Source organism: Lemur catta, chromosome 10 (assembly GCF_020740605.2).
Source record: "Lemur catta isolate mLemCat1 chromosome 10, mLemCat1.pri, whole genome shotgun sequence".
NCBI lineage: Eukaryota > Metazoa > Chordata > Mammalia > Primates > Lemuridae > Lemur > Lemur catta.
In genome coordinates, this window is record NC_059137.1 from 67,510,967 (window position 1) to 67,537,596 (window position 26,630).

Consider the following 26,630-nt stretch of genomic DNA (forward strand, 5'->3'; position numbering starts at 1 on the left):
TTAAGCATATACTATTTTATTTCCTTAATCCTATTCTTTTAATGTGACTACCTCCTCAAAGTAAATCTTAAATACTCCGAACAGCCATAATGAAAACAATATCTTTGCCTGTATGTAGTATTTTTTTTTTAATTGTAAAGGCCGCTAACTTTATTGACAATTCCAATATCATTTCCTCAGATACTCTAAGAAGCTTCATGGGGGAAAACTGAAAATAAAGTCATAGCTAGAATTATTGCTTGTTTCCTAATGATCTTCCACAGGCCATGATCTAACAATATAACACACAGGTTATGTGGGGTGTTCTTTTTTTTTCTTTTACTTTAGAGAGAGTCAATTTTGGCAATATTGCAGAAGGGAAAAAAAGCAGCATAGGGAAATGTAACCAAATGTAATCAGATTTGATCCAAATTCTCTTTGATTTTGTGTCACTTTATGGAAGTTATTAGCAGCTTTAGTTCCTTCAAGTGCAAGATGACACATATCCACTGCTTTCATCACAAATGTGAATGAAAATAAAATTTTAAGGCTCATCCCCACAACCAGCTGACTGAATGGACCCCCTCGTGGCCAAAGGAATATCCTAAAACTAAATTGCCTGCCAGGAGTAGAGAGGTCAGACATGCCTCATCATGCCCCTCTCCCTTCTTGGGGACATCCTTTGTAACCCATTAACAATCCTAAGGATATGCAGGACAAACCTACAGGCCCTCAATTTACACAACAAATCTATGTCCGGTGGCTTATCTCTGATAAATAGCAACTATGTTAAGACACTCCAAACCTTTAGACAAAGCTTCATGTCTTTAACCAATTACAAACCAAAGTATCTTTAAACCAACCTGTAACCTGTAAGCCCCCGAGAGATGGCCCACCTTTTCGGGCCAAACCAATGTATGATTCCCACGTACTGATTTATGACTTTACCGGTAACCCCTGTCTCCCTGAAATGTATAAAACCAAACTGTAACCCAGCCACAGCTCAAGGCCTCTTGGGCGTGGCTACGGGTCACGGTCCTCAAATTAGGCCCAGAATAAATCTCTTTAAAATTATTTTACAGAGTTTGGCTTTTTTCCGTTGACACAAAGATGATGTGTGGTGATTAATAAGCTAATGCCTATAATACAACCTGAAGCTCTGGCATAAAGACACTATAAATACAAAACACTTTCTCAACAAATCCACGAGATGATTTTCAAATGAAAAAGTGTTTAGAGGTTATCTACAAATGACTATAAGTTAATGAAATGCATTACTGCACTGACTGGTTCTTCCCATCAATATTTTAGAATAGGTGATAAACAATTATCAAATAATGACACAGATAATTACAAACTGTAATAAATGCTATGGAAATAAAGTACAGAGTGCTATATGAGAAAAAAGGGGGGGCAGGAGGTAGGCACTTTTACTTGTTTTATCTTTTAATCTTAATAATACTTTTCTCAGGTTATCCTTTTACACATGAGGCAATCAAGACTTCAGGTTAATTTAATGAACTTGTCAAGGTTCACACAACTTCTAAGTGGGAGAGCCAGGAAGACAGGTTTACCTTAAGGACTGTATTCTGTCTACTATTCCTGGATTTTGCTAATATGTACAAAACTAATACCCTCACTGACTACATATCTCTGCTCATTCTTGTCTACTCAATAAGGCCTACCTGTCACACTATTTAATAGGTCAAACTACCTCCTTTCATTCCCTTGCCCTTCTCTATTATTTTTATTCCATACATTCAAATACTATTTAAATTTAGTATGAAATTCTGTTATCACTTAAAAAATCCTAGCCATAATGAAAAGTGATGAAAAGACATATAAAACAAACTGGGAAATGTGGAAGATGCAGATGATGATCAAGGATTAGTATTTAAGAGTGCCTGCTCACATTCTTTGATGCTTTAAAGGCGGAATATGAGACACAGACGTATAAGAGTACTCTAAAGCAGTGGTTCCCAAAACTTGTAGATTTCAAAAACCAGTTAAATTAAAAAGGGAAAAAGTTGAAATGACAGAGTTGCCAGATTCTAATTTTGCTACAATGAGATTGAAAACTAAATACAATTACTATAACCATAATTTTATCAGAATATCTTAACATTAAAAAAGACATAAATTAGTATAAAGGACAGTTATTTTTATTGAGTAAATTTAGATTCACAAGTACCTTACTATATAAAAATAGTTCATGTGAATTTAAGATCTAAATGTTAAATGTAATACTTTAAGATGCTCTAAAAGAATCTTTATAACCCCAGTATAGAGAAGGCTTTCTTTAAAAAGAAAAAGCACAGATCATAAAAGAATGATAAATGTGACATTAAAATCAAAACCTTTTAGTCACTAAAAGATACCATATTTGAAGTGAAAAAGCATGCTAAAGACATTTTCAGTCTACCAAGTACTGTCATAAACAATACATAATTGTTTATAAGTCAGTAAGAACAAGATAATCCCATAGAAAAACTAAACAGGCAATTCACAGAAAAAGAATATGAAAGCCAATAAATAAATGAAAGTATTCTCTGGGGAGATGCAAATAAAAACTACAGTGAGGTACCATTTCATATTTCTCAGAATGACAAAAATTAAGAAGTCTAAAATATCTATCTAGAAGGTGGAAAAACAGACCCTCTCATCCATTACTGGTACACTTTGTAGAGAAAATTTGCAGTTATCTAATAAAGCTAAATAACAAGCTCACACCCTATGGTCTAGCAATCTACTACCAGATTTACAATTCAGGGCAATTTTTCTCAGTAGCAGCTTTTGGGCTGTTATAATGAATGAGAGGCAGTACTAAATAGAGGCCAGGGATGCCAGGCACTCTTCCTGAATAAAGATAATGTTGCTCCATCTCTCATGACTTTTGAATATTCCGCTGGACATTCATATAGAGGAATAAGAAGAGGAAAAAAGAATCACTTCTAAACAGTAAAGACTATTTGTATTGTTTTAGCACAGACAATGACTTCTAAGAATGCAACCTTAGGTAAAGAGGGACGATTGAACATTTGTACTTGTTTAAACTTTACTAAGAATAGTTTGTTATTTCGGAAAATCATTTTTCACCAACAGTGCCACTATTGGTATCTGAATGGCCAATTCAACGTACCTGTGTCAGCTGGTAGCTATTGTATTGATGGTAATACTACCACATAGGTGGCAAAGTGTCTACAACTATTTCTTCTAGTAGTGCTTCTTAGATTTTAATGTGTACACCAATCACCTGGGAATCTTGTTGAACTACAGCATCTGAGTTAGTGGGATAAGGCCTGAGGTCCAGCATTTCTAAAAAGCTCCCAAGTGATTCTGATGTTGCTGGCTACACACTGGTAGCAAAACTTGAGTGTAGTCTTGAGCTCAAGCACTTAAACAGTGAAATACATATTAGTTTATTATAAATTCTTACATTTTAGTAACATATACAAGAAAATTCCTTATAGCACCATTTAATAGGAAATAATTAAAAACAACTAAAATGACCATTAACAGAAATGTGATCTAGTTACATAATGAATGGAGCATACACCATACAGCAGCAAAAATAAACTACAACTACCTAAATAAACATAAATAAATCTTGGTCGCATTGAATGAGGAAAGCAAGCTACAGAAAGATATGAACGTATTTAAACAGCCTTAAAACAATCAAAACAAAATTATATATGTAATATTCATGGATATAAAGGTATGTAGTTAAGTATGAACACATTGACATAGGAAGAATGCATGTCAATTTTAGGTTACTCATTGAGAATGGGGAACGTAGAAAACAGGATTTAAGAGGGGTACAAGTTAAAGGAAACTTCCTTATGGTTTGTTGTTTTATTTCTTTAACTGGGTGATGGGTACCTGGGTATTCATTATATACTGTATGTCGCCAATATTTATATTGCTGTATTATTTCTCATTTCATCTGGATCAACAAAACTGTTGGGCATAGACAGGTGTTTGAAAAACACTACTTGAAAGCAAAGGATTCAGGACTAGAAATCAGAAGATCCAGGTTCAAGCCTCACTTCTGCTTCTTATTGTTTGTTTAGCTTTAGGCAATTCAAATAATTAACTTCTCTGAGCTTTATTTATCTCATGTGTAAAAATGTCATAAAATCCCTTATCCTCTTCAATTCACAAGGCTGGATTTGGCAGGCAAATGGGGTAAATGTATGCGAGAAATTTTTAACAGGGTAGGAAAGGTAAGAGTGATTTTGAAAATTAAGAGCAAAACCTTGAATAGATTCGAAATAAGATCTACCAGTAAATAAACCAAGCAATTCCATAAACTATTTTCTTGTCATCACTGATTCTAAAGATATAACATCAAACTTAACATGGAAGAAATTGTATCAATTCCTAAATGATGGCATATGAACAGGTATTCTCCCTATGTTCTTTATGCTAATTCTTCACCAAAGAATTGAAATTCATAATACCAGAACAAAATAAGAGCATTGCATTAAAGAGTGTTCTTATTTAAATAAATCAATATCACACAACCAGAGTAACTGTTGCTTATATGGTTCTCTCTGCCCTTTCTATATAGTGAGCAGGTGGTACATTTTATTAGCCCTATGTTACAGAGGAAGAAACTGACTCAGATGTGGGATAGCATGCCTGGAGTTGCAGACCAATTCAGCGACAGAACTTGGAACAGACACTAATTGCCTAGGTTTTGTGTGTTCATTAAGCTACAAAAAACATTATTTTACCATGATGCTTTATGGTGATTTCGTTTGTCCCTGGAAATAAGAAAATTCTTTGTTAGTTAGTTGTCATTTAATAAACATTTCAAAATGGGCAAAGATACTCAAGGAAACAAGCTACTCATCAACTAGAGTACTGCACACCAAGGGACAAAATTAAAACTGCCTAGCCTGCTAAAAATTTAATCCTATCCTTGCCAATTAACCTTATTAATACTAGAGTAGGAGAAAAGAGAGGTCAAAATATGGGTGAGGGTGCTATTTATTTCCTCTTGAATTTCACATAATATAGCAATTATTGCACAGAAATTTTTTTATTTTTATTCCTTTATGTTACAGGGTAGGGGATCTAGCTTTTATAAGTTAAAAAATGATCACTTCTGGTGTTAAGTAATGCCATTATCCCTACTCCGCAAGTAAAAATTTACCAACAAGCAAGGAGTTGGGCAGTACCAAATTAGAACATTGGCCATCATAGTTTTCAAAATATTGGGTATGATTAGATATATCACTCAAGTGAGTTCATGCTATAAACATATGAGGAGAAACTATTTAGGGAGAAAAGTTTCTTTTATTGTAAATTCCCCTGTTAATGTAATCAGAGGAATGTTATTACAACGTGACTTTCTACTCAGACTCCCTGGGTAGTTCTAAATGTTAACACAAGATCTCCAAAATTCTTTTTATTAGTGGCTTAAAAAAATCGATAAATCATCTTACGGCGCAAACATTATATATTACAAAATGTATTAAATAGGAACACCTTTTGTGAACATCCAAAATTTAAAGGTCACCCTCTCTTCCGTTATTCATTTTTTTGCTTACCAAATCTACCTCGCACTGACTTAAAAGCATCATCTAAAAAAAAAATACTGTTCTGGCCGTGGCAGAATTCTCACGGCCACGTGAGATCAAAGATCTGAACATTTTTTTTTTTAAAAAGCCAAGGTTAAACAAAGTCTTTCTCCTTTACGAAAGCCCCCACACAGTACAATCTAATTTGACGTAACTTTGTTTCAGGGTTACATACAATTCCAAAGAGAACCTCTAATTTTCCAATTCAAAAAAGATTCCTGATGAGCCTACCTACCTTGGAGTTGCAAACAGATAGGATTAAAGTTCAACCATTTAAGAAAAAGAAGCCTAAGACAGCCCGACCGGAATGCACAAATCACCAAGCTCGGTAAAGATTCAATCTAAAACCGAGGCTGGCCGAGATAAGGACATTCAGGAGAAAGCTTCTAGGCATCCGTGAGTCTCACAGTGAGCCACAGGGGAATGTCAGCCTGACCACCCACCTTTCCGTCCCCTGGGAGAAAAACCCAAGGAAGCGAAAGGGGACCCTTCCCAAAGAGGAGGACCAGAGACCTTTCCAGGGTGTCCGTCGGTCGGACGCTCCCCCACCCCCAGACTCCTGCAGCCTCACGAATCGCAGGGACCCTCCTCCCCCTTCACCGAACCACCAGAGAATCCTCTCAAAAATACAGACCCGATCGCAAGCGGCTCCTCTGGATCCCGGTCACCAACAACAAAGACGCCTCCCGCTCGCTCCCCTCCCCCCGCCCGGCCGGGGCTCTTCCCTCCCGCGCTGCGGCTCGGGGCCTAGCGCCCCCTGCCCCGGCCCGGCCCGCGGGGCCCCACGCACCTGCACCCGAGTGGCCCAGCCCGCGGCGCCCGGCAGAAAGGGTCTGAAGAAAGCCTCTGCCGGCGCGCTGTCCTCCGCAAGGCGCGACCCGCGCTCCCGCCGCCGGATTCTCCTCGCCTGCGGACCGGCCCAGCCGGGGAAGGGGGACGAGCGCCGCAGCCCCCAGCGCGCGGACGAAGAAGGACGGCGGCGCCCGAGTGGGCCCGGCTCGCACTCTCGAGTCTCGCCGCGCGCCGGCCCTGCTCCTCCACACGAGCTCGCGTTCTGCTGACTAACGGCCCCGGCACAAGGCGCTGGAGCGGCTGCCGCCGCCGTCGGCTGCTCTCGGGCCTCACGTCCCGCGCGGCCGTGGTCGCAGCAGCCACCGCCGCCACCTCCCTTTCTGGCACTGCAGACACCACCCAGACCCAGCCAAGTCTTTCTTCTCTTTAATCCTCCTTTCCTTGCTCCTCCTCAGCCGGCCAGACGCGGGATTCACTCCCGTAGCGGGAGGGAGACCGGAGGGAAACCGAGGGGGCGAGCAGACTTCCCACTATGCCAGGAGTTGGTCACTGACTGGAGGAAGGTGCCAACGCTGACCCGGGCTCCAGCCTGCGAGCGGGCGGGGGGAGGGACGGAGCCCAGACTCTGCCGATTTCCACCAACCACAAGCCGCCCAGCAGAGTCCCTAGCGCTCCGGGCTCCGGGAGAGGCTGAGCTGATTCGGCAGGAGGCGGGGATTGCGGGAAAGAAGAGCCAATAGGAGCAAAGACTCCCCGCCCCTCCGCTTGATGGACTGCCGTGTTCGGACCAATGGGGGAATTCTCATTTCGAAGAAAGCGGGGCTTGTTTGCCAGATTTGAGAAGGAGGCTGCGCGGAGGGGGAGGGGTCGAGGCCCGGCCGCGTGGAGTAGCCTGGACGAAGTGTGGCGAAGGCAGGAGGGTGTCCTTTGACATCCCAGAGGAGTCACGTGGGCTGGCCGGGGGCGGGGACGGACAGGCTGGATAAGTTCCTTCCGGGTCATTGACAGAAGCGGCAACGTTTCGGGGTAATTTGTTGCTTTTTGTAGCGTATTTTTCCCTGGACCCGCAGCGGGGTGGCTGTGGTTTTGGCTATGAGTTCCCAGAAAGGCAACGTGGCTCGTTCCAGGCCTCAGAAGCACCAGAATACGTTTAGCTTCAAAAATGACAAGTTTGATAAGAGTATTCAGACCAAGGTAGGAACTTGCCTGTTGCACTGTCTCTGACTTCAGGAAGGAATGATTCTTTGGAGGGGGGGGATAGAGGAAATGAGAGGAGCTGGCGAGGGCGAGTGTGGACCGCAGCCCAGAGTTAGTCTTGGCTGCAGTGCAACTCTCTAAAATGTTATTCCCACGCCCTTTCTTTGACCTGAATATGTTGTCTCCTCGTGAATATATTTGATAGTCAACACACTTACTGCACAAGGAATGAACGAAACCCTCATCAAACCTAAGGTGCAAATGGGGAAACTGAGTCGTTGAACTCTCCCATCTGGATCACGTATTAGCAATAGGAAAATGAGGATTATGACACGAGTGTCTCTTTCAAATTTTACACCAAGTTTATGCGGCCACTAGGTTTGTAGGGAAACTGTCGATGGTAAAGCGTTCTTAGCCTCAGTGTCCTCACCAACATAATGGGAATTTGTCTCTTTTGTAAGATTGTTTTGGAGATCAAATTATTTGATTAATATAAAAATGGGGTTTTTTTGTTTCGAAATATTAAGGGAGTACAAATGTTTTAGGTTTCACTTTTGTAATGCTTGAGTCCCCGCTATAGGTGTGCCCATCATCCAAATAGTGTTCATTGTAGCCATTAGGTAGGTTTTGTCCCTCTCTTCCTCCCCTCTCCCCGCCCCCCCCCCCCGTTGATTTCCACTGAGTTTTACTTCCCTCTGTGGACGTGTGCTCATCGGTTAGTTCCAACTTAATAGTGGGTACATGTGGTTGTTTTTCCATTCTTAAAATGTTTACTTTGCTATTTATAAGTCATTTACTTCTTCAGCAGGATTTCTGTAAACTGGGGAGAAATTCAGAATTGTATGGATAGCCAGAGGACTTGGGTTGTATACAACTACTAATTTTTCTGTGGCTATCTCTCCCTGCCCCAACAGCTGTATGTAGAGGAGATAATTGAGGACAAGGGCATATTTGGGGGCTAGCATCACAGAGTATAAACTGAAGATCAGATTTACTAGGGGGTGTGGCTTGAGTTAGTTATTTAATGTTTAATTTCTTTGAGCCTTAGGTCTGGGTCATAATAGGTATTCAACAAGTGATTAATTTCCCAACATTGATGAAGAAAGCAAAATAGTCTGTTTAAGGTAACCTGTGGTCTGCTTTCTTTTCCTTTCCTCTTTCTTTATTCACTTACTCTACAAATATTTAATAAGCACCTTCCATGCGCAAGACCTTATGCTCATAGGTATCCTGTGTTCAGAAGAGTTGACTCTGCCATCATGAAGCTTATGGTTTTCTGGATCCTACAGACAATAAATAAGCAGAAAGTTATAAATACAAATTGGGATAAATGTTGGTGAAGGGCAAGACATAGATTTTGACAAACATTTAATTCTGATTGTTTTCATAAAGCAGTTTTAATAAGTATTTAATTACAGTATAGCTATTGCTAGACTTCTTATACTTGCATATTTTATTGTGCATTTTCTAGACCCCATCTTTATGCCTATTCTTTACACTGGAAAGCTGTTTTATTCTGTGGCATCTAACAAAGGAGTGATAAGAAATGCCTGGTTCTCTGTAACTCCCCTTAAAAGATGGTAGTAACTGTTGACTACTTGTACTTCATTATGTGATAGGGGTTTTGCATGGTAGTTTCTCTTTTTCTCCTGCCAAGCAGTTTGTTAGGACTTCATTGCAGTTAGGAGTTGGATAATGACAGTTGTTTTTTTGGGAAGTTTATTTAGGTAAAGCACCCATTCTCAAAAGGACGCAGATAATAGCTGTCTTCATGTACTTTAATATATTCTAGAAGAGGAGAGAAGCTTGTCTTGTGGCTTTCCAAATGGCCAAACTTGGACCAAGAGGGTCAAAGTAACAAAGATGAGTTTCAGCTCAGTATGAAGGAATTGTCTAACAGTGAAGGAGGGCGCACTAGGATTTTGTTAACCTCCCCTTCACTGGGGTTATTTAAAAGAGGCCCCTATTGGTCAGCAATGCCCTCAAGTGACTTTTGGGTTTGGGGAGGGATGGACATGGGAATAGGTTTGAATCTTTTCTAGTCATTTGGTAGTAAAATATTGATTCTGTCAAGGCAGCCTTGTTTCTCTTACTGGAAAAGCAGTGATATGTAATGAAAAGAACACTGGACTAAAAGAATCATATTTTAGCTCCGATTCTATCGTTTTTCCTTTGTGATTTCAAGCAACTTACCTATAGCTTTTAATCTACCATACTGGGTTAATGCTATCTTTTGTCTTACTTTCCTCTCAGGGTCTCTGTAGGGATCATTACAAAAACAGTTTTAAAAAATAGGTATACAAATGTGAACTAAGAATGAAGGATGTAATAATATATGTGGACCTGCAGTTGATCAAAGCCTAAAAAAATTAATTGGGAAAGAAATTCGTACGTGTTGAAGAATATTAAAACAATAGAGAAGTGTATAAAGTACGGTATAAAAGTGAAAGTCTCTGTTCCCAGTCCTAATCCTGTTCAAATGTGTTCATTGTTAACAGTTTGATGAATATGTTTCTAGATATCTATTTCTAGATACAGTGCGTATGTAATAAAATACATTTTTTCCTTATTCAGTAAAGTGGGTGTGTCAAAACATAGAGATTAAGCTCATTCTTTTTAATGGCTGTATAATATTACATAAATGTAAAGTAACGTATTTAATTACTTTCCTGTTAGTAAACATTTGAATTGTTTTCAGTTTTTCACTATGCCAAAAAGGCTGCTGTGAAATTCTTGTATTCGCGTATTTAGTCCACAACTATTATCAGTACCAAACATTGTCAGATACTCAAGGTTAGGGTTGAGCAAAATATACATTCACAGCCTTAATTGAAGCTTACAGTTTGGTGGGAGAAGTGACAGGCATTAATCAAATAATATTTTAAATATGTCAATAGCAATGGCAATAAGAGATATGAAAAAAAAGTCTAGGAAGCCCTGAGAGTATTTGGCAAGAAGTCTTGATTAATTTGGAGCGTTAAGGAAGGCTATCCTGAAATCTGAAGGATGGGTAGCATTTAACTAAATGAAATGGGAAAAAACATATATCATCCCCCTGAGGATGCTGCTTTTTTTGTGTGTATAGTCAGCTTTTTTTTTCTGGCCTTTCTCAAAGTGTATTTCTTAGAGCCCCAGGGTCACATGATCTTTTTCATAGGGTAGGAGTAAATTTCATGATCAAATCACTTTGGAAATACTGTATACCAGATCTCACTTTTAGGAGGAATCATAGTGTACACTGGCATAAAGCAGTGTTTTGCAGTTTAAAAATTTTTTTAACCAAAACTTGCTTGGCTGTGGAACTTTTTGGTTTACATAATGCCTATTGAACTAATTTATTGTGAAACACTCATTTTTGGAAACTGTCTTCATCTTGATATGGAGATGGAAAAAGGAAGTCTGTGGCTATACTCTCTAAATAGTTTTAGAGATAATAGTTTTATTAATACAGGTTGAATATTCCTTATCCAAAATGCTTGGGACCAGAAATGTTTCAGGTTTTTTTAGATTTTGGAATATTTACATTATACCAGTTCAGCATCCCTAATCTGAAATCTGAAATGTTCCCATGAGCATTTCCTTTGAGCATCATATTGGTGTTCAAAAAGTTTTGGATTTTGGATTAGGGATACTCAACCTGTTATAGCTAGTAGTTGGGTACTTACATGTGTTAGGCACTAATGTGTACTTGATATAGGTGATTTCATTTGATCTTCAAAATAACCCTAAGATAAATGCTATAATTATTCCATTTTACATGTTGGGAAATTAGGGCTTTAGAGGTGAATGATGTGCCCAAAGTTACATAACTGGCATGTGGCTGTTCATTGATTGGGTGAGGTCTATGTGAGGAGACTTTAAAGGACGAGTAAATCAAAATCACACATACACAATATGTGTGATTTTTTAAAATACTGTATTTTTGTGTGTAATAGAAGCAATCTGACACCAAATTAGAGTCAGAACAGAGATGAATGAGCTTTATTGCCACTGCTCCTAAACATTGCCTGTTTGAAATGTTCTAGCCAGAATCTCTCATCATGAGGTATGGTCCCTGGAGTGTCATATGCCACAGATATGGGCCAGTTGAGGTGGATCTCACCTTATCAGCCAGGTCTCTGTAGCAGAGGCTCTTTTTGCTCACTTAATGTGAAAGCAGATACTACTTCAGTCTCTCAGCTCCTGATTTAGGCAGAAAGCTGTCTTAAGTTTAAGGTTAGGTATGATTGCATTTATCCAGCAGAACAGGATTCTGTGTTTACAGGCACTTTTATTCACAGTAGCCAAAAATGGAGAAAACGCTAGAATATCAATCAACAGGGAAATGTATAAGCAGATTGTGACTAATGCATGCAATGGAATGCTACTCCACAATTTAAAAAAAATGATTCAATAAAAAAACATTGATAACATGCAAAAATGTGGGTGAATCTCAAAAACATTATGTGGTGGGAAAGAAGTCAGACACTAAAGAACATATTGTGTGATTTCATCTCAAAAATCAGCACTGTGGTTGCCTTGGCTGGTGAGGGATTGGCTAGAAGGGGCATGAGGAAATTTTCTGGGGTGATGGAAGTGGTGAAGATCACGAGACAGCAGACATTTATCCAGACTTTTTGAAGTGTACATTTAAGGCCTGTCCATGCATTAATGTAAATTTTACCTCAATTAAAAATAAATATTACAGCAGAAGGACTGATTAACTACTCAGTGTTGTGAAGTTCCGTTTTTGTTTGTTTGGTTTTTGTTTTGGGAAAGTTGCTGGAAACACTACCTATATCGGTCCTTTTTTAGAAGAAAACTATTTTATGCTCCAGAAATAAAACAAAAACAGGTAGACATTCTAACAGATATTGAATATGTTAGTTAACCACAAGTCAAAATAATTCTAATAATTGTCTTTTAATCTTTTCTCTTTTTTTTTCTTTCTTTCTTTCTTTTATTTATTTTTTTTTTTTGAGACGCTTTGTTGCCCTGGGTAGAGTTCAGTGGCGTCAGCCTAGTTCACAGCAACCTTAAACTCTTGGGCTTATGGGATCCTCCTGCCTTGGCCTCCAGAGTAGCTGGGGCTACAAGCGTGTACCACTATGTTGGGCTAATTTTTTTCTATTTTTAATGGAGACGGCATCTTGTTCTTGCTCAGGGTGGTCTTGAACTCCTGAGGTCAAGAGATTCTCCAGCCTTGACCTCCCAAGGTGCTAGGATTACAGACATTAGCCACTGGCCTCTTTTCCTTTTTGGCAAGCCTTTATTTACAAACTCTAGTCCTGACACTTGAGCATATTTCTCTCTGTGAGAGGAATAGAGATGATCATTATAAAGTGTATTTTATGTGTAAGTTACACAGCGTGGATACTGATTTTTTTCACAGTTCCACTCCAGGATAAAGTCATAATCCTAATTTAGTTGGACACTGCAAAATGAATGAATAAACTCTGCTGTGACAAAACCTCACTGTACTTTTTGTGAGACTCATTTCATCCAGGTAACTTGGAATCAGATGTTATAGGATCTTTAGCCGATCTCCCCAGCCCAGAGATGCTGAGCTTTAGGGAATAGTCCCAGATTGGTTTATGTAATCCGTGCTGTGAGTAAGTTCAGTGTGAATGATGAAGACCCAGTCATGGGAATAAATATTATTTATCAATCAATGGATGTCAGTAAATAAGGGATTGCCATTAAGCGGGTAGCCACTGAGCAAAGCAGTTAGCCAGATATAGAATCCACTAAAGTTTCGATGTGACCATTTCTGGCATTCTAGATAGAAATACTTCTAGTGTCATAGAGATGACTCCCTTTGATCTTTTTCCAAATTGGAAAACATTCTTTGATATGTTTCTCGGTGCTGTCTATTAAATGTCTTTATGTTAAATGTATCCCTCACCTCCTGCCATTGATTTGTTTTAAATTCAACATATTGTTTTAAAAGACAAGGTGACTTAATTTATGGTGAGCTGGGCATTATGATATACATAAGAATATTATATCTAAGAAAAGTCATAGTGCTAGTGAAGCTCTTTACTTTTACCTTGTGCCCTTTTCAGTGTTTTGAAGTATTATATTCTATTCCTATTACTTACCTTTTATTTTCTCTCCTTCCTTTCACACAAAATAATTTCATCCATGCTAGGGGATATTCCATATACTTAGATTCCCAAGTTGCTTCTACTTGGAGCCAATAAAGCAATTCTGCATATTTCTTAATATTGAGGTCTGCTATAATTGTTTTTCTGCATTCATCATACATTTTAGACATTTTGTTTTATGTATAATGAATGACAACTGAAATTAATTTGTCTTGATTTGATCTATTGTGTTAGGGAATAGTACTATATTTATTGTTGGATTAATTATGAAATTTTATAATCATATTGTCAACATTTGTTTCTACATAAAGTTAAATACTGTACTTTTAGAAACAAAATATTCTCAGAATTCTTCATCCAGGTAAATCCATTCACCTGAGAGAAAGTCATAATTTATATGAATTCTCCCCCAAGTGGGCCATTTTCTTTTTAGAAAAACACAGTAGTAGGGAGTGACACAGTTGGACAAAGAACTCAGGGTTGAGAGTTACAGACAGTGGCATTTGCTATTTTAAGCCTTAGGACTCTCCACACCTGCAGAAGTGTTATTGTGAGGTCACAGGCAGATGTACAGTGAATCCTCCTTGTCCTCAAAACACCCCTGCTGCCAGCTCACTTCATCCTCAATTGTTGTTGCCCTTTTTCTCACCATTGACTTTTGTGAAAAGAAGAAATGAAATCAGAAGGAAATAAAGGAATAGCTAAAGTGCCTAAGATTCCTTTCTTAGATTTTCTTTATCACTCCAGGCCAAGTAGCACTTAAATGGATTGAATGAATTAAATAAACATTCCTTTTCTGAACTTGTCTGATGTGTGCAACTCACTGTCCATGAAGGTAATTACCATTAGGATTCTTTAGTTGCTAACTTAAGCAGAAAGGGAATTTATTGGAAAGATACTGAGCTACTCTCATGAAGCTTATAAAGGGCGTTTGTTTACTTGTTTTGGTTGATTTTTTTAGTGTCCAGGATTCCCAGGTCAGCCATCGTTAGTGTGAAATCTTATCCAGGCTCCATTTGCTTTGTTTAAGTATCCTCACCTCATGCAATCTTCTAACCTTTCAAAGCCCCCTCCCTTAACACTTCCACTTTACCTTCTGGAATTTATAGTCTCTTGTCATTAAATAGAGACATAGTGTTGAAAATTTTTTTTCTTTCACTTTCTTACCCTACCTGACTATTCCTGGAAATATTGCTTTTCTGTAATCCTCTTAAGTGATGATGTATTTTTACCCCACATCTTCACCCCCCTTCCCTATATAGAACTCTTTCTTCCATTGCTCCATTAGTCCATTTCTCCTCACTCAGAAACTCTTATGCTGTCAGACTACAATACTCTCTAGATCTGTACTAACCTCCTCATTATTAGCACCTGGCTCATTGCCTTTCCACAGTTCCTGTCATAAACTTAGTAATTGCTGGGTACACATGGATAATCCATCCAACATCTAACATCTCCGTTTTTAGGCCTCCCACCCCTGCGGTCTACTCTGTGGTCAAACCCTAAACTTTCTCATTGCTAGTAACTTATCCTACTTATAAACTTAAAAAAGCAAAACAAACAAACAAAAAAAACTGAACACCATCTATTTATTAGTTTCCTTATCCCTCAAGTAATTATTTTTTTTAACTCCGTTGGGTGCTCCTGTCCATTAACCTTTCTACTTTTCACTGTACCTTATCATGTCCTTGTTTCCCTCTCTGTCTAGCGTGGAGTCCAAGTTCCATGAATATAACTTGCTCTTTTGTGTATAGCTCAGCTACCTTGTCCTTCTTTCCCTCTGTGGTACTCACCTGACAGAATCCTAATCTTCCTTAGACATCCAGCTTTCTATTATTCCACCACTGAATCTACCAGACTACCTCATCTGTACCCATATATTCTACCTTAAAATTACAATAGATGAAATGCTTTTCCCTCCCTAAAGCTAGCCCCTCCTCTTGCACCTTGGACCCCATCCTCTCTGCCTACCTAAGGACTTGAAGGCATAAGGCTCCTTAGCTGTCCATGTTCTCTTGCATCATCAATCTTTCCTTCTCTAATGGATTACTACAATTTTTTAACCACCCCGCCATAGAACCTGTGTTCTTTTCTAGCTACCATCCTATTTCTTTCTTCCTCTTTGTAGAAAAACCTCTGGTTCTCCACTTCTTTACCTCTCATTATTTCCATCCCTATCCAGATAATTTTTGTGCCCACCATTCTGCTAAAACTACTCTAGTCAAGGTCATTGATCTCTGTGCTGTGAATTCCTTGGTTAATAATGCTCAGTGGTTTTGGATGATAATGATGTGTCAATATAGGCTCCTTGGTAGTAACAAATGTAGCACTGGTGGAGGATGTTGATAATGGGGGAGGATCTGCATGTGTTGGGGCTGGGAGTATATGAGAAACTGTACTTTCCTCCCAATTTTGCTGTGAACCTAAAACTTCTCTAAAAAATAAAGTCCATTAGAAAAAGAATGCTCAGTCCTTATCTTACTCAATTTACTCAGCAGCATTTGCCTCTCAAACACTGTCTTGAAATAATTTCTTCATTCAGCTTGAGTCCATGGCTTTAAATACCATCTTTATGCTTGTGACTCCCAGATCTCAAGCTCCAGCTGAAACTCTCCTGAACTGCAGTGGTATATTTAACTACCCACTTGACCTCTGTTCTTGGATTTCTAAAAGGCATCTCAAATATAACATGGCAAAGAAAGAATTCTTCCTTTTTTCCTCTGAACCCTTTTCCTCCTGCAGTGTCCTCTAACTCCATAAATGACTCCACCACTTACCCAGTTCCTCAAGCCAAAAATGTAAGAATCATCCTTGACTCTTGGCTTTTTCTCACATTTCATGTTTCAATTCATCAGCAAAAGTGAACTGTTACATTATTTTAATTTTCATAGCCTTCTCATTACTTTCTGACATATTGTTTATTTATTTTATTTAGAGCTCACCTTAGAATATAATATCCATAAAGGCAAGAATTTGTTTTGTATCCTCAATATCCAGACTAGGGGTTGGTACATAGGAAGTATTCAGTGAGTAGTTGGTGACTGGATAAACCAAATATTTATAACAGTGTATTAAATGATGTGACAAAAGTAGTACCATAATAATTCAGAAATAAAGGGAGAGAAAAAGAATAATTGGTAAAGTGTTATCCCCAAAGAGATAATAGACCTTGGGGATGAGGAGTCAAGGAGAAGTAGGAGAAGTTGAGTGAAATCAGATAGAGAATGAGTGCATGAGTTTGTAGGTTGTGGGTCAGGAAGTTGAATGAGTTTAATGTGAAAACAAAACAAACCGAAAATGATCAGGTAAAATTGTTATCCTGGCAATCTTTTGAAAATGGGACTTCTTTCTAATTCATCTTTGAGAGAAAAATTCCTGACACATTGAAGTTTCCTCAATAAAGTTTGAATGCATGAATAAAAATAGTTAAAGGGTAAGAATGGATTAAGAGTCTGTGAAGGTTTTTTTTCAGTGATTATTCCAAAACAAGATTATAGACAGGTGTTTATGCTTATTGCCACAATGAATTTATTACACTAAGTGGTGACAAAAGCATAAGAATGAAAGCCTCTCTTATGTAATAGGCTCTCCAGGTAGAAGACTGTAATTGACTAAGACCTTCTTACCAAAAAGGATGGCTGAATGGATTGATCTTAAACCGTGAGTTAAAAATTCCAATACCATCAATTTAGGCCATCATCTTGTAAGTAGACATGTATTATAGTTGGTTTATCTGTTTTTATTTGAAGAATGAAAACATTTTGAAGTGTATGCATTGGGTAGAAAAAAATTCCTGTTTTTGTCAGATTTCACTTGGGAAATTTTGGGGTTTTTTGGCCAAAAGAATCAAGCTCATGTTCGAGACCATGTCTATCATGGCAACATGGTGTGGTAAAAAGATCTTGATTTTGTAGTCAAAAAATTTAGGTCAAATTCTCTGCCATTTACTGGGTGTGTGATCTTGGCCAAATTATTAATAATTAATCTCTCAGAGTCTAGGTGGGTTTAGCTGTATTGTCAGGGTTAAGTAAGGTTTATGAAGATGCTCACATGGTACCTGACATGTACAGCATTTTATAAATGTTAGTCCATTCCTTCATCTTCTTAGATGTTTGTCATGCTCATATGCTATTGCCTCAGCTATGCCTTTCCTGGTTAATCCTGTCTGGAATGTCTCTCTCCTTCCCTATGGTATTTATTGCCCTCACCATACATGTGGTACATGTCATATTAGTGATTACAGTTCATGTCTGGCCTCTTTCTGTTTCTCACACACATACACAAATACTATTCATATCTCAGAGACAAGGACTCAAGCATTTTTAAACTACTCATGATATATAATATGTATCCAGTAGCAGCAATTCTGTGAGATGGCATGAAAGAATGGAAATCAAGGAGTTCTTATTGACATTGTACATTAGATTATTGATCTGTGTTAATTCACCTGGCTTTATTGAGCATCTAGCCCCTATTATGTACCAAGCACTGACAAAACATAAGTATGATATGAAGTCTTCATTCAGGAATCTCAGTCTAATAACTAATTTTAAAAGTGGAAAAAAGGTAAACATGGAGCATTTTCATTTAATAAACTTGTTAACGTATAACATACATAAAGAAATGTGGTGTTTTTTTTTTTTTTTTTTTTTTAGACAGAGTCTCATTCTGTTGCCCAGGCTAGAGTGCCGTGGCATCAGCCCAGCTCACAGCAACCTCAAACTCCTGGGCTCAAACAATCCTCCTGCCTCAGCCTCCGAGAAGCTGGGACTACAGGCATGCGCCACCATGCCCGGCTAATTTTTTTCTATATATATTTTTAGTTGGCCAGGTAATTTCTTTCTATTTTTAGTAGAGACGCGGTCTGGCTCTTGCTCAGGCTGCTCTCGAACTCCTGAGCTCAAAGGATCCTCCCGCCTCGACCTCCCAGAGTGCTAGGATTACAGGCTTGAGCCACCGCGCCCGGCTGAAATGTGTATTGATCATAACACAGTTCAGTGAATTTTCACATAGTGAACACAGTTGTATAACCATCACCCAGATCAAGAGAATGTCACCAACTTCTCTTAGTCAATACTGTTTCTTTTTGTCAAGTGTAACATTTTCCTGAGAAATGTGAAATTTTTTAAAATAACCTTTAAGTCACAGCTTTTGGGGACAGATAAAGGTACCCAGATGACCAGCCTCTCTTTTCAGAAATGGTATAAGTGGCTGTAAGAAAGCACCCTGACATATCATCTTAACTATTTGAATATACAATACAATTTCAAATACTCCATCTTTGGGCCGAAAGAAATCAGTGTGATTTGATTTTTCTGACAGTGATTAATTTGGTCCCTGTAGGATTTCTGGCTTCTAAAAATATTAGGAGTGAACTTGGACTTTCCCATAGCTTTGGAGCTGATTATCTCAACCTCAATCCTAATTCTTTTCTAATTTATCTGCTTATTCATGAGGCTAAATGACATTTTTAGAACTTTATGGTAAATATTGTCTTTGATATTTCACCAGGTTTACTTCTAGTTGGAATAGTTGGGATTACATTCTAAAGTAAATATAATTATTCAAATTGTCCTTTTGGAACTAAGTTGTATGACAGGTTTTTTGTTTTGGTTATTTTTGTTTTTCAGAGTGATATGTCAAATAAGGAGGTATTTCTTATAGGTGATGGAGCTATGCATGTATAATAATTTTCAAGTGGTACGATTCTATTATAACTTGATATTAATCAAGTGGTTTTGAAGGTCATTTGATATTATAGGCCTTTCACAACGTGGATATGAAATACCAAGCTAAGCTAGGGATTATTTAAAATACTTTGTTGTTCTGTGAAGATTTACATCTTATAAAATGCTCAGCCCTCTCCTACCAGGTGGCTGACCTGTTTGTTTTAAAATTACTCATGTTCCTGAAGTCATCAATTTGAGTAATATATTTGACATAATGGTATATACTTGTACATGTGAATGTTCAGTATACCATCATTAACCTTTATCACAAGACACTATAGTAATATGATGTCATGTTTCCTGTAAACTTGAGTGACATAATAATGCTGGATGTAGTTTTTAATGAAGTTAGAATAGTCATAGGGGATAAGTTGTCATTTATAATCTATATAAAAGAATATTATGGTTACTTTCACATTTGCAATGCTGTTGCTTGAATTCAAACTCATTATTGTTGAAACATGGGCAGTTCTTTGACCCTTGTATGATGATTTCAAGGTCAGCTGTTTCTTAGTATGTTTAAACAAAAATTACTGGCTTAATGTGGTAGTTAATTCTAATTTTAAGGGTTCTCTGAGAACACATTTATAAAGGCCTTCTTTTTGCTGCCCAGTAAGAAAAATCAGTCAAATTTTACTAAGTTTTCTATTTCAAAATAGCTAACTGAACACATGCACTTATCTTACTTTTCTCCCCAAATGTCAGTGAAAAGATAGAAGGAAAAAATACCCAAAAAACACCATGATATTAAAAAGCTGAAAAAGGTGCTGTCAGCAGAAAAAAGCATTAAGGAGAGCAGCACAAAGACAGGCCCCTTCTCTGAAGGGAGAAGTGAACTCCCTTGTCTACTCAGACTCTTATCTTGGGAGAAATAGAAGGGGTAGACTTCTGAAAAACGGAACATATACCTGAAGGGGACTGTTTTAACCCAGCCAGTGGCTTCTGACAAAGGCCAGATCATTTATAAGAAATGAGCAAGCTGTTTCCTTATATATGTGAATGTGGAGACCCTTGTAACACATACATCGAGTGGTTAAACAAAAATAAAAGTAATATAAGTCCTATCTTTATAAGAAAAGGAAATTTAAGTTATAAAGTAGCTAGGATTAAACTGATGCAACTAAACAATATATGAATCTGTGATCCAATGTGAGTGGAAGTCAAGATTTCTTCATCAAAACTCTAGAATAATGTCAAGATAAAGTCAGAACAACTGTCTAAAACTGGAGAAATGCCAAGAGAGAATGAGCAGTATACCTGATCACTTTTGGTCTTGGAGCTTAACAAAGGAACTGTACTTCGAAGCAACATGCTTTCTGTATATACTGAAGCGAAAGCTATTATAGAAGCTATTAATTTTTATTCTATCAACCAGAGCCGGGGATTATATAATTAATATCTGAATTCACTTCCAGGGCAATAGTATTTCCCATTTTTGTTTTAGTGACCCATTCTATATCTAATGCTGATTAATCTCTGCCGGTATTGTCCAATAGGCATTTGTGTGATGATGTAAATATTCCATATCAGTGTTATCCAGTATAGTAACCAATAGCCACATGTATCTATTGAGCACTAGAAATGTGACCAATGCAACTGAGGAATTGAATTTTAATTTTATTTAATTTTTATTCAGTTTAAATAGCCACATGTGGATAGTGGCTACCATACTGGAGAGTGCAGATCTAAGCCCTCGTTTATAAAATATAAGCAGACTACTAAGCAGCACTAAACTTTTTAAGAAAACCAAAACCATGAATTGCGACTGGAAACTTTTTCTCTCACGTCAAGAGAGGTAATATAAGATATAGAGGAGAACTTTTAAAAAGTGTAATTAAATCCTTAACAAATCCTAAAGTGTATCTTTAATGATTCAAAAAGCTTTGAAAATCCATAAAACAAGCATAGACTGCTGTTAAAAAAAAAAAGTCCTGTGACCTTTTTAAAAACTGCCACTGTAGCTGCAGAAATGTAAAGTAAACATCTTAATAGGATGACTACATGGGACAAGGCTAAAGACTAAATTAGTGATCTGGGAGATCAAGCCAATGGATTTGTCTAAAAGGCCAAAGTGAAAAAATTATGAAATGAAATTTGGATATGGAGGACCAACCTAAGAAAACCAGTCTGTCTAAAGGAAATTCAGAGGGCAAAGAAGGTGAGGAAGAAATGATAAAAAGTAAAGAAAAAAAACAGAATTTCCCCCAAAGTTTAAGGAAATCTTAGGCCTTTAGGTGGAAGGGTTCTAACAAGTGCTTTCAGGAATATTGTAGAAAAAAATGTTACCTAGACATATGGTGATAGTGTTGAACTCCAATGATAGAAATTCCTACCAGTTTGCACAGAGAAAAAGTTTACCTTTAAAGCAATCATAATCTTGTAGGCATCATATATCTCATCTGTTACTTATAAAAAATAGGGCAAAATGTACAAAGTACTGTACAGGAATATTTTGAATTTAGAGTTCTTTATAGAGTTATGGCATGGCGTGGATATCAGGGCAAAAAGAATCCACCAGACTAAAAGTTTGTTTAAAAAAAAATGTATATACTTAGGGAAATACTCTAGAATATAAGAAGACATGTGCTAAAAGAAACATTAAGGAACCAAGAATCTAGTAAAACTGAGTTAACTTTAAATAATGATTTATTTAAATGATTTAATGATTAAATATGACTGTGAATTTAATGTTGTTATATAGAATTATAAAATAGAAGAGGTAGATCTTTTGAAAGAGAAAAAAATCTAGATCCATAGTTCTAGATTTCAACTAAATCTGGGACTTAAAAATAAATGGAAGCTAAAGATAATTGTTTTCTTTGGGGGTTGGTGCAGAAGCCATAGAGAAGAAAAATCAGTATTGCCATCAGAATTTTAAAGTTTGGATGCCTATTATGTGCTTGGTATTGTTTGCATTGCTGCTAGGCAATGTAAAGATGAAAATAAGACCTCGTTTTAGCCTTCATGGTGTTGATACTAGCTGGGGAGATAAGACCAGTGTACAAGAAACAGTAGTGAGCAAACTAGTGATTTTACTAAGCCGTTCTCATAATAAAAAGCTTATGATTAAAAATAACTGAATTAAAGGCTTGAAATGAATTTCTATTTCAGTTAGTAAAAAGTTGACCTGCAGTATTATTTATATAACCTAGCATTAAAACATAGAATTTCTCCTGTCTGTAAAAGCAGTTATCTGAATCACGTTATTCTCTGTCCCTTATGTCACTTGCATTTCAGGAAAGGCTGAAACACAGTGGCCTGTGGGAATATCTGCACAGGCTGTCAATTACCCTTGGATCTATGGTGACTCCCCTTCAATTCAAATCCTTCTTGAAGGCTCAGTTTGAAGAAACCAACAAGTTAATTTTTTATTTTTAAACAACATTTTAACTCTAAAAATATATCAAATATATCACTTGCTCTTCAGATTTACTTCATGCCCATTACTTTTGTCTCTCCAACTAGACTTTAAGAACCATGAAGAAGGGACTGTAAATCAAAAATCTTCTGAATCTTTGAGTTGCCTAGCATAGTGCTAAGTACATATTAGCTCATACTTTTTTGAATTGTTCCTGTAGACAACAAAGAGATGGTCATAATACATGCTGTGCTTAATGCAAACCTGTGACACATTGTATAGTTTGATGTGTTGGAAGGAGTCCTAAACTTGGAGTTAGGGCAACACCAGGAGCCAGAGACTCCTTTGACTCCTCCTGTGGCTACTGAGTCACTCTTTATATAACTTTGGGAGAGTTATGTTAACTCTCTGTAAATTAGAATAACAATAACAATGCTACTTTCTTCCTTCCAGACAGGGATGATTTGAGAATAAAGTGGAAAAAAAGGATAGGACAAATGCAAATTTTAGAAAAACTATAGAAGTAAAATGTAAGTAGTGTTCTGTTATAGGTGATAATGCATTCTTTGCTGAGAATATGTCTTAATTTTATCTCTTAGATTTTTATATTCTTGTTATCAAAAACATCTTTGTGCTCTTTCTCTTTTGTAAGAATGAGAAAATGCTCTCAATTGAAGTTAGGTAAGTCACATGTAAATACTGAACTTTAAGCTACACAAATCATGGTACAAACCTAATTTTTTCCTAAAGTGACTTGACTCCTGATAATGTAAATAGGTTATTCTTGTGACATATTAATAAGACCAGAGCAAAGCAACAATCTTTGAAGAGGTTAACTAGCATCAAGGTGGTAATTGTCCTCCTATATCTGCCCCCCAAGTAATTGACTTACAATGTAGATTTATTTTAAAAGGCAAAGTCATTTGATTTGTAGACATTACCTATTGCTATGTTTGAAAAACTTAAATTCATAAATCAGTAAAACATCTTATTAGGAGGCAATATCATTCTTCTTTTTTGTTTAATACATGCTAAACAGTAGTCGATCAGTAGTTTGTCTCTTTTAAGATCACTGACTTGGGGCATACCTTACCGGTTGGACAAGATCTCCAATTGTGACTAACTTTTAATGAGTGCTTATAAAAACACGTGTGTTGCCTCATGACACTACACAATTGTGCTTGAGTGGAGCCTTTTGCATTCCAGTTGAATTGTACATAGGTTGGCCCATATTGCTCACCATTTAGTTACCCTTCATTGTTTAGATCTCAGGGTACTGAAAATCTGTGAACAATGTGACGGAAAAGTAAATACTCTTCTCTTGAAAAATTCTTTAGCAAAGATACTGTTTTCTTCTCTCAATGAATTTTTCCAACTTTGGAATTTTGTTTTGTGACTATACAAATAATGTATAATACCATAAGTTTACCTTAAGAACAAGCCAGCAGGTTTGGCCCTTTGCAAAGCAGTTCATACACCCATGTTAAAATAAGTCAAAACACTACATCAATTGAAATGTATGCTCTGCAAAATTGCGTATGTGTTTTTTTTTAATACTTAGAAGATCTGGAAAGCTATAGGAGAACACTTTGCACTTGCAACTTAATAGCGTGCCCTAAACTTGAAGGCATCTTTTTATGGGTTCTGTTTCTGCTGTTCCTGATTAATTTTTTGACCTCAAGCAAATCTCTTAATTCTCTGAGCCTCGGGTTTCTCATCTGCAAAATGAGGATAATTATGCTTACTCCTAGCCACAGGAATGTAGTAAAAATAGCAGGGAGCATTTTTATAAAGGATTAGACATGTGGTTTATAGATTTATGGTAGTAGTCTTTTGTATATAAATTATATAGTTTCCTATTGTTTTTATAATGAAAACCAAAAAGAACTATTTTATAATAAACTGTAAATAAATAACTCTTCCCTAAGAATGCTTTTGTCTAGACACCTGACCAAAGTACAGCCATGTCCGGTACACATCGCTTGAAGTCTTCAATCGCTTGAAGACTTGAGTAAGCAAAAGAACATTGACCACAAATGTGAAGAACAAAGCAGGGAGCTAAATGATAAGGATAGTAGAATATCTCTTGAGAAAATAGAAGCACATGAATATAGCTATATTTCCTTTAATTTTGGTATAGATATCTCTTTTGGAAGATACTATATCAAGATCTCTCTTCCCTGTCCTTTTCCAAAATACTTGTTACTCTGCTGTTAATTAAGATACACCATTTTCTGTATATGTTGGTGAGGGTATGGATATGTGAACAGTAGAGATAGAAACAAAGATTGAGAATCACTGATCTAGAAATTACCCACATTTCCTAGCGTGTTCCTAATTTTAGATTCCTTAACTAATTGAGATGTGGTCTGACATTTGAACTTAAAACTAAGGCAGGGTTAGGACAAAAAGAAGAGTAAAGAAGAAGGAATAGTTTTCCAGCCTTTGGCATGTTTAGATTTGGCTTAAATTTCAGGAATAGAAATAAAGGGCCAGAAACTACTGATATAAATTCTATTTTTTTCTGACCATGAGACACTCAGTCCAGAAAACAGTTTCTGTACAGTACAGTACTAGTGTCAAGCTATGTCTGAATTAAGGGACTTTAGGCATACAGAGTGAGAATCTGGGAAAAATTACATTTGGGGGTGATACCTTCTGACATACCATTTTGGAAATGCTTCTTAAATTATAGCTCTTCTGGATTCCTGATTTATGCCTCTAACGTTATCTTTTCCTGTCAGTTCAGAGATTATTCTGGAGATGTTCAGATATTTGATATGTGACTCTAGCATGCAAACAATCTAGTCCATAAACATTGTATGTTTCAAAGATTTCTTTAAGTCACTTGTTTGGAGATCAAAATTCATCTTCCCAAAGAATGATGCTCTCAATGGTGAAACTGAAAGTAAGTCTGAGATTTAGTTTTTAAAAGAGGTAGTGTGGAATAGTGGGGCAGAACATAAAATTTGAAGTCAGAGGCCATTAAATTGAGCTCTGGTTGTAGTTCTTGGTAGGTGTATAATCTTAGGCAGATTTTTAAAACTGTCTGGATTTGTTTCTTTGTAAAATGGGAATAATATTTATAACTCAAGATAGTTATAAAGAAATGATATAATTAATTGTACAAATTGATTTTTAAGCAGAAGGTACTTTATACTTGTCAATTGTTCATTTTTATTTTTCACCTACACTAACCAGTGTTATTTCCACTATAATAATTCCCAGTAACAGAGATGAGGTAGGGAATGTGTTCTTCTAGAAATGTCACCTTGCTTTAGCTGCCTAGGGCAGTGGTCTAAAACTTTGGTGTGCTTAAGAATCATCTGGAAGGCTTGTTTAAAATGCAGAATCCCAGGTGCCAGACATTCCCAATCAGTATATCTTGGGGTTGGGTCCAGGAATCAGCATTCTTAACAAGCCTCACAGGTGATTCTGATGTGCATAGTCCTCAAATCATACATGAAACTACTCTGGTAATTTCCTTCCCCTGTATTTGATACTCAGATCTAATGCTCTAGTCTCTATAAGATTTCCAAGGATCATACTTTCTCAGTTTGTGCATTTGGGTCTACCTTGGGAAGGGGAGGAGGGGAGGCAGGGATTGTTATCATAGAAGCTCACCCTGTCTGAGCTCTATCTTGGCATTAATCATACGGTGCTCTAGAGCACTCCCCATCCATTACCCACAGGTGGTCAACGTGTGATCTGTGCAACAGAAACTCCCGAGTTACAAAATCACAATCTCAGGGAGTGGGGCCTGGAAATCTAATTTTTAGTTTTCTCTCCTATTGGGTGTTATGTACAGTGGAGTTTGAGAAGTGGCTTGAAAGTTGCTCTTCCATGACTTTTGCCCCAACTCTATACTAGTCTATTTTCCCTCTAACCATTTACTGAATCTAGA

The 26,630-nt window shown here is 37.3% G+C and overlaps 2 protein-coding genes across 2 annotated transcripts in view; one reads left to right on the plus strand and one right to left on the minus strand.

Annotated features, from left to right (window-relative positions):
* Positions 1 to 7,089, minus strand: part of ABHD17B (abhydrolase domain containing 17B, depalmitoylase) — a 47,057-nt gene extending 39,968 nt beyond the window's left edge. The window contains exon 1 of the mRNA XM_045563446.1: positions 6,355 to 7,089. The gene's annotated coding sequence lies outside the window, so the exon portion shown is untranslated. The remainder of the gene's footprint in view (positions 1 to 6,354) is intronic.
* Positions 7,090 to 7,224: 135 nt separating this feature from the next.
* Positions 7,225 to 26,630, plus strand: part of C10H9orf85 (chromosome 10 C9orf85 homolog) — a 49,833-nt gene continuing 30,427 nt past the window's right edge. The window contains exon 1 of the mRNA XM_045563007.1: positions 7,225 to 7,550. Within this exon, the coding sequence (XP_045418963.1) occupies positions 7,449 to 7,550 (102 nt within the window). The 5' untranslated portion in view covers positions 7,225 to 7,448. The remainder of the gene's footprint in view (positions 7,551 to 26,630) is intronic.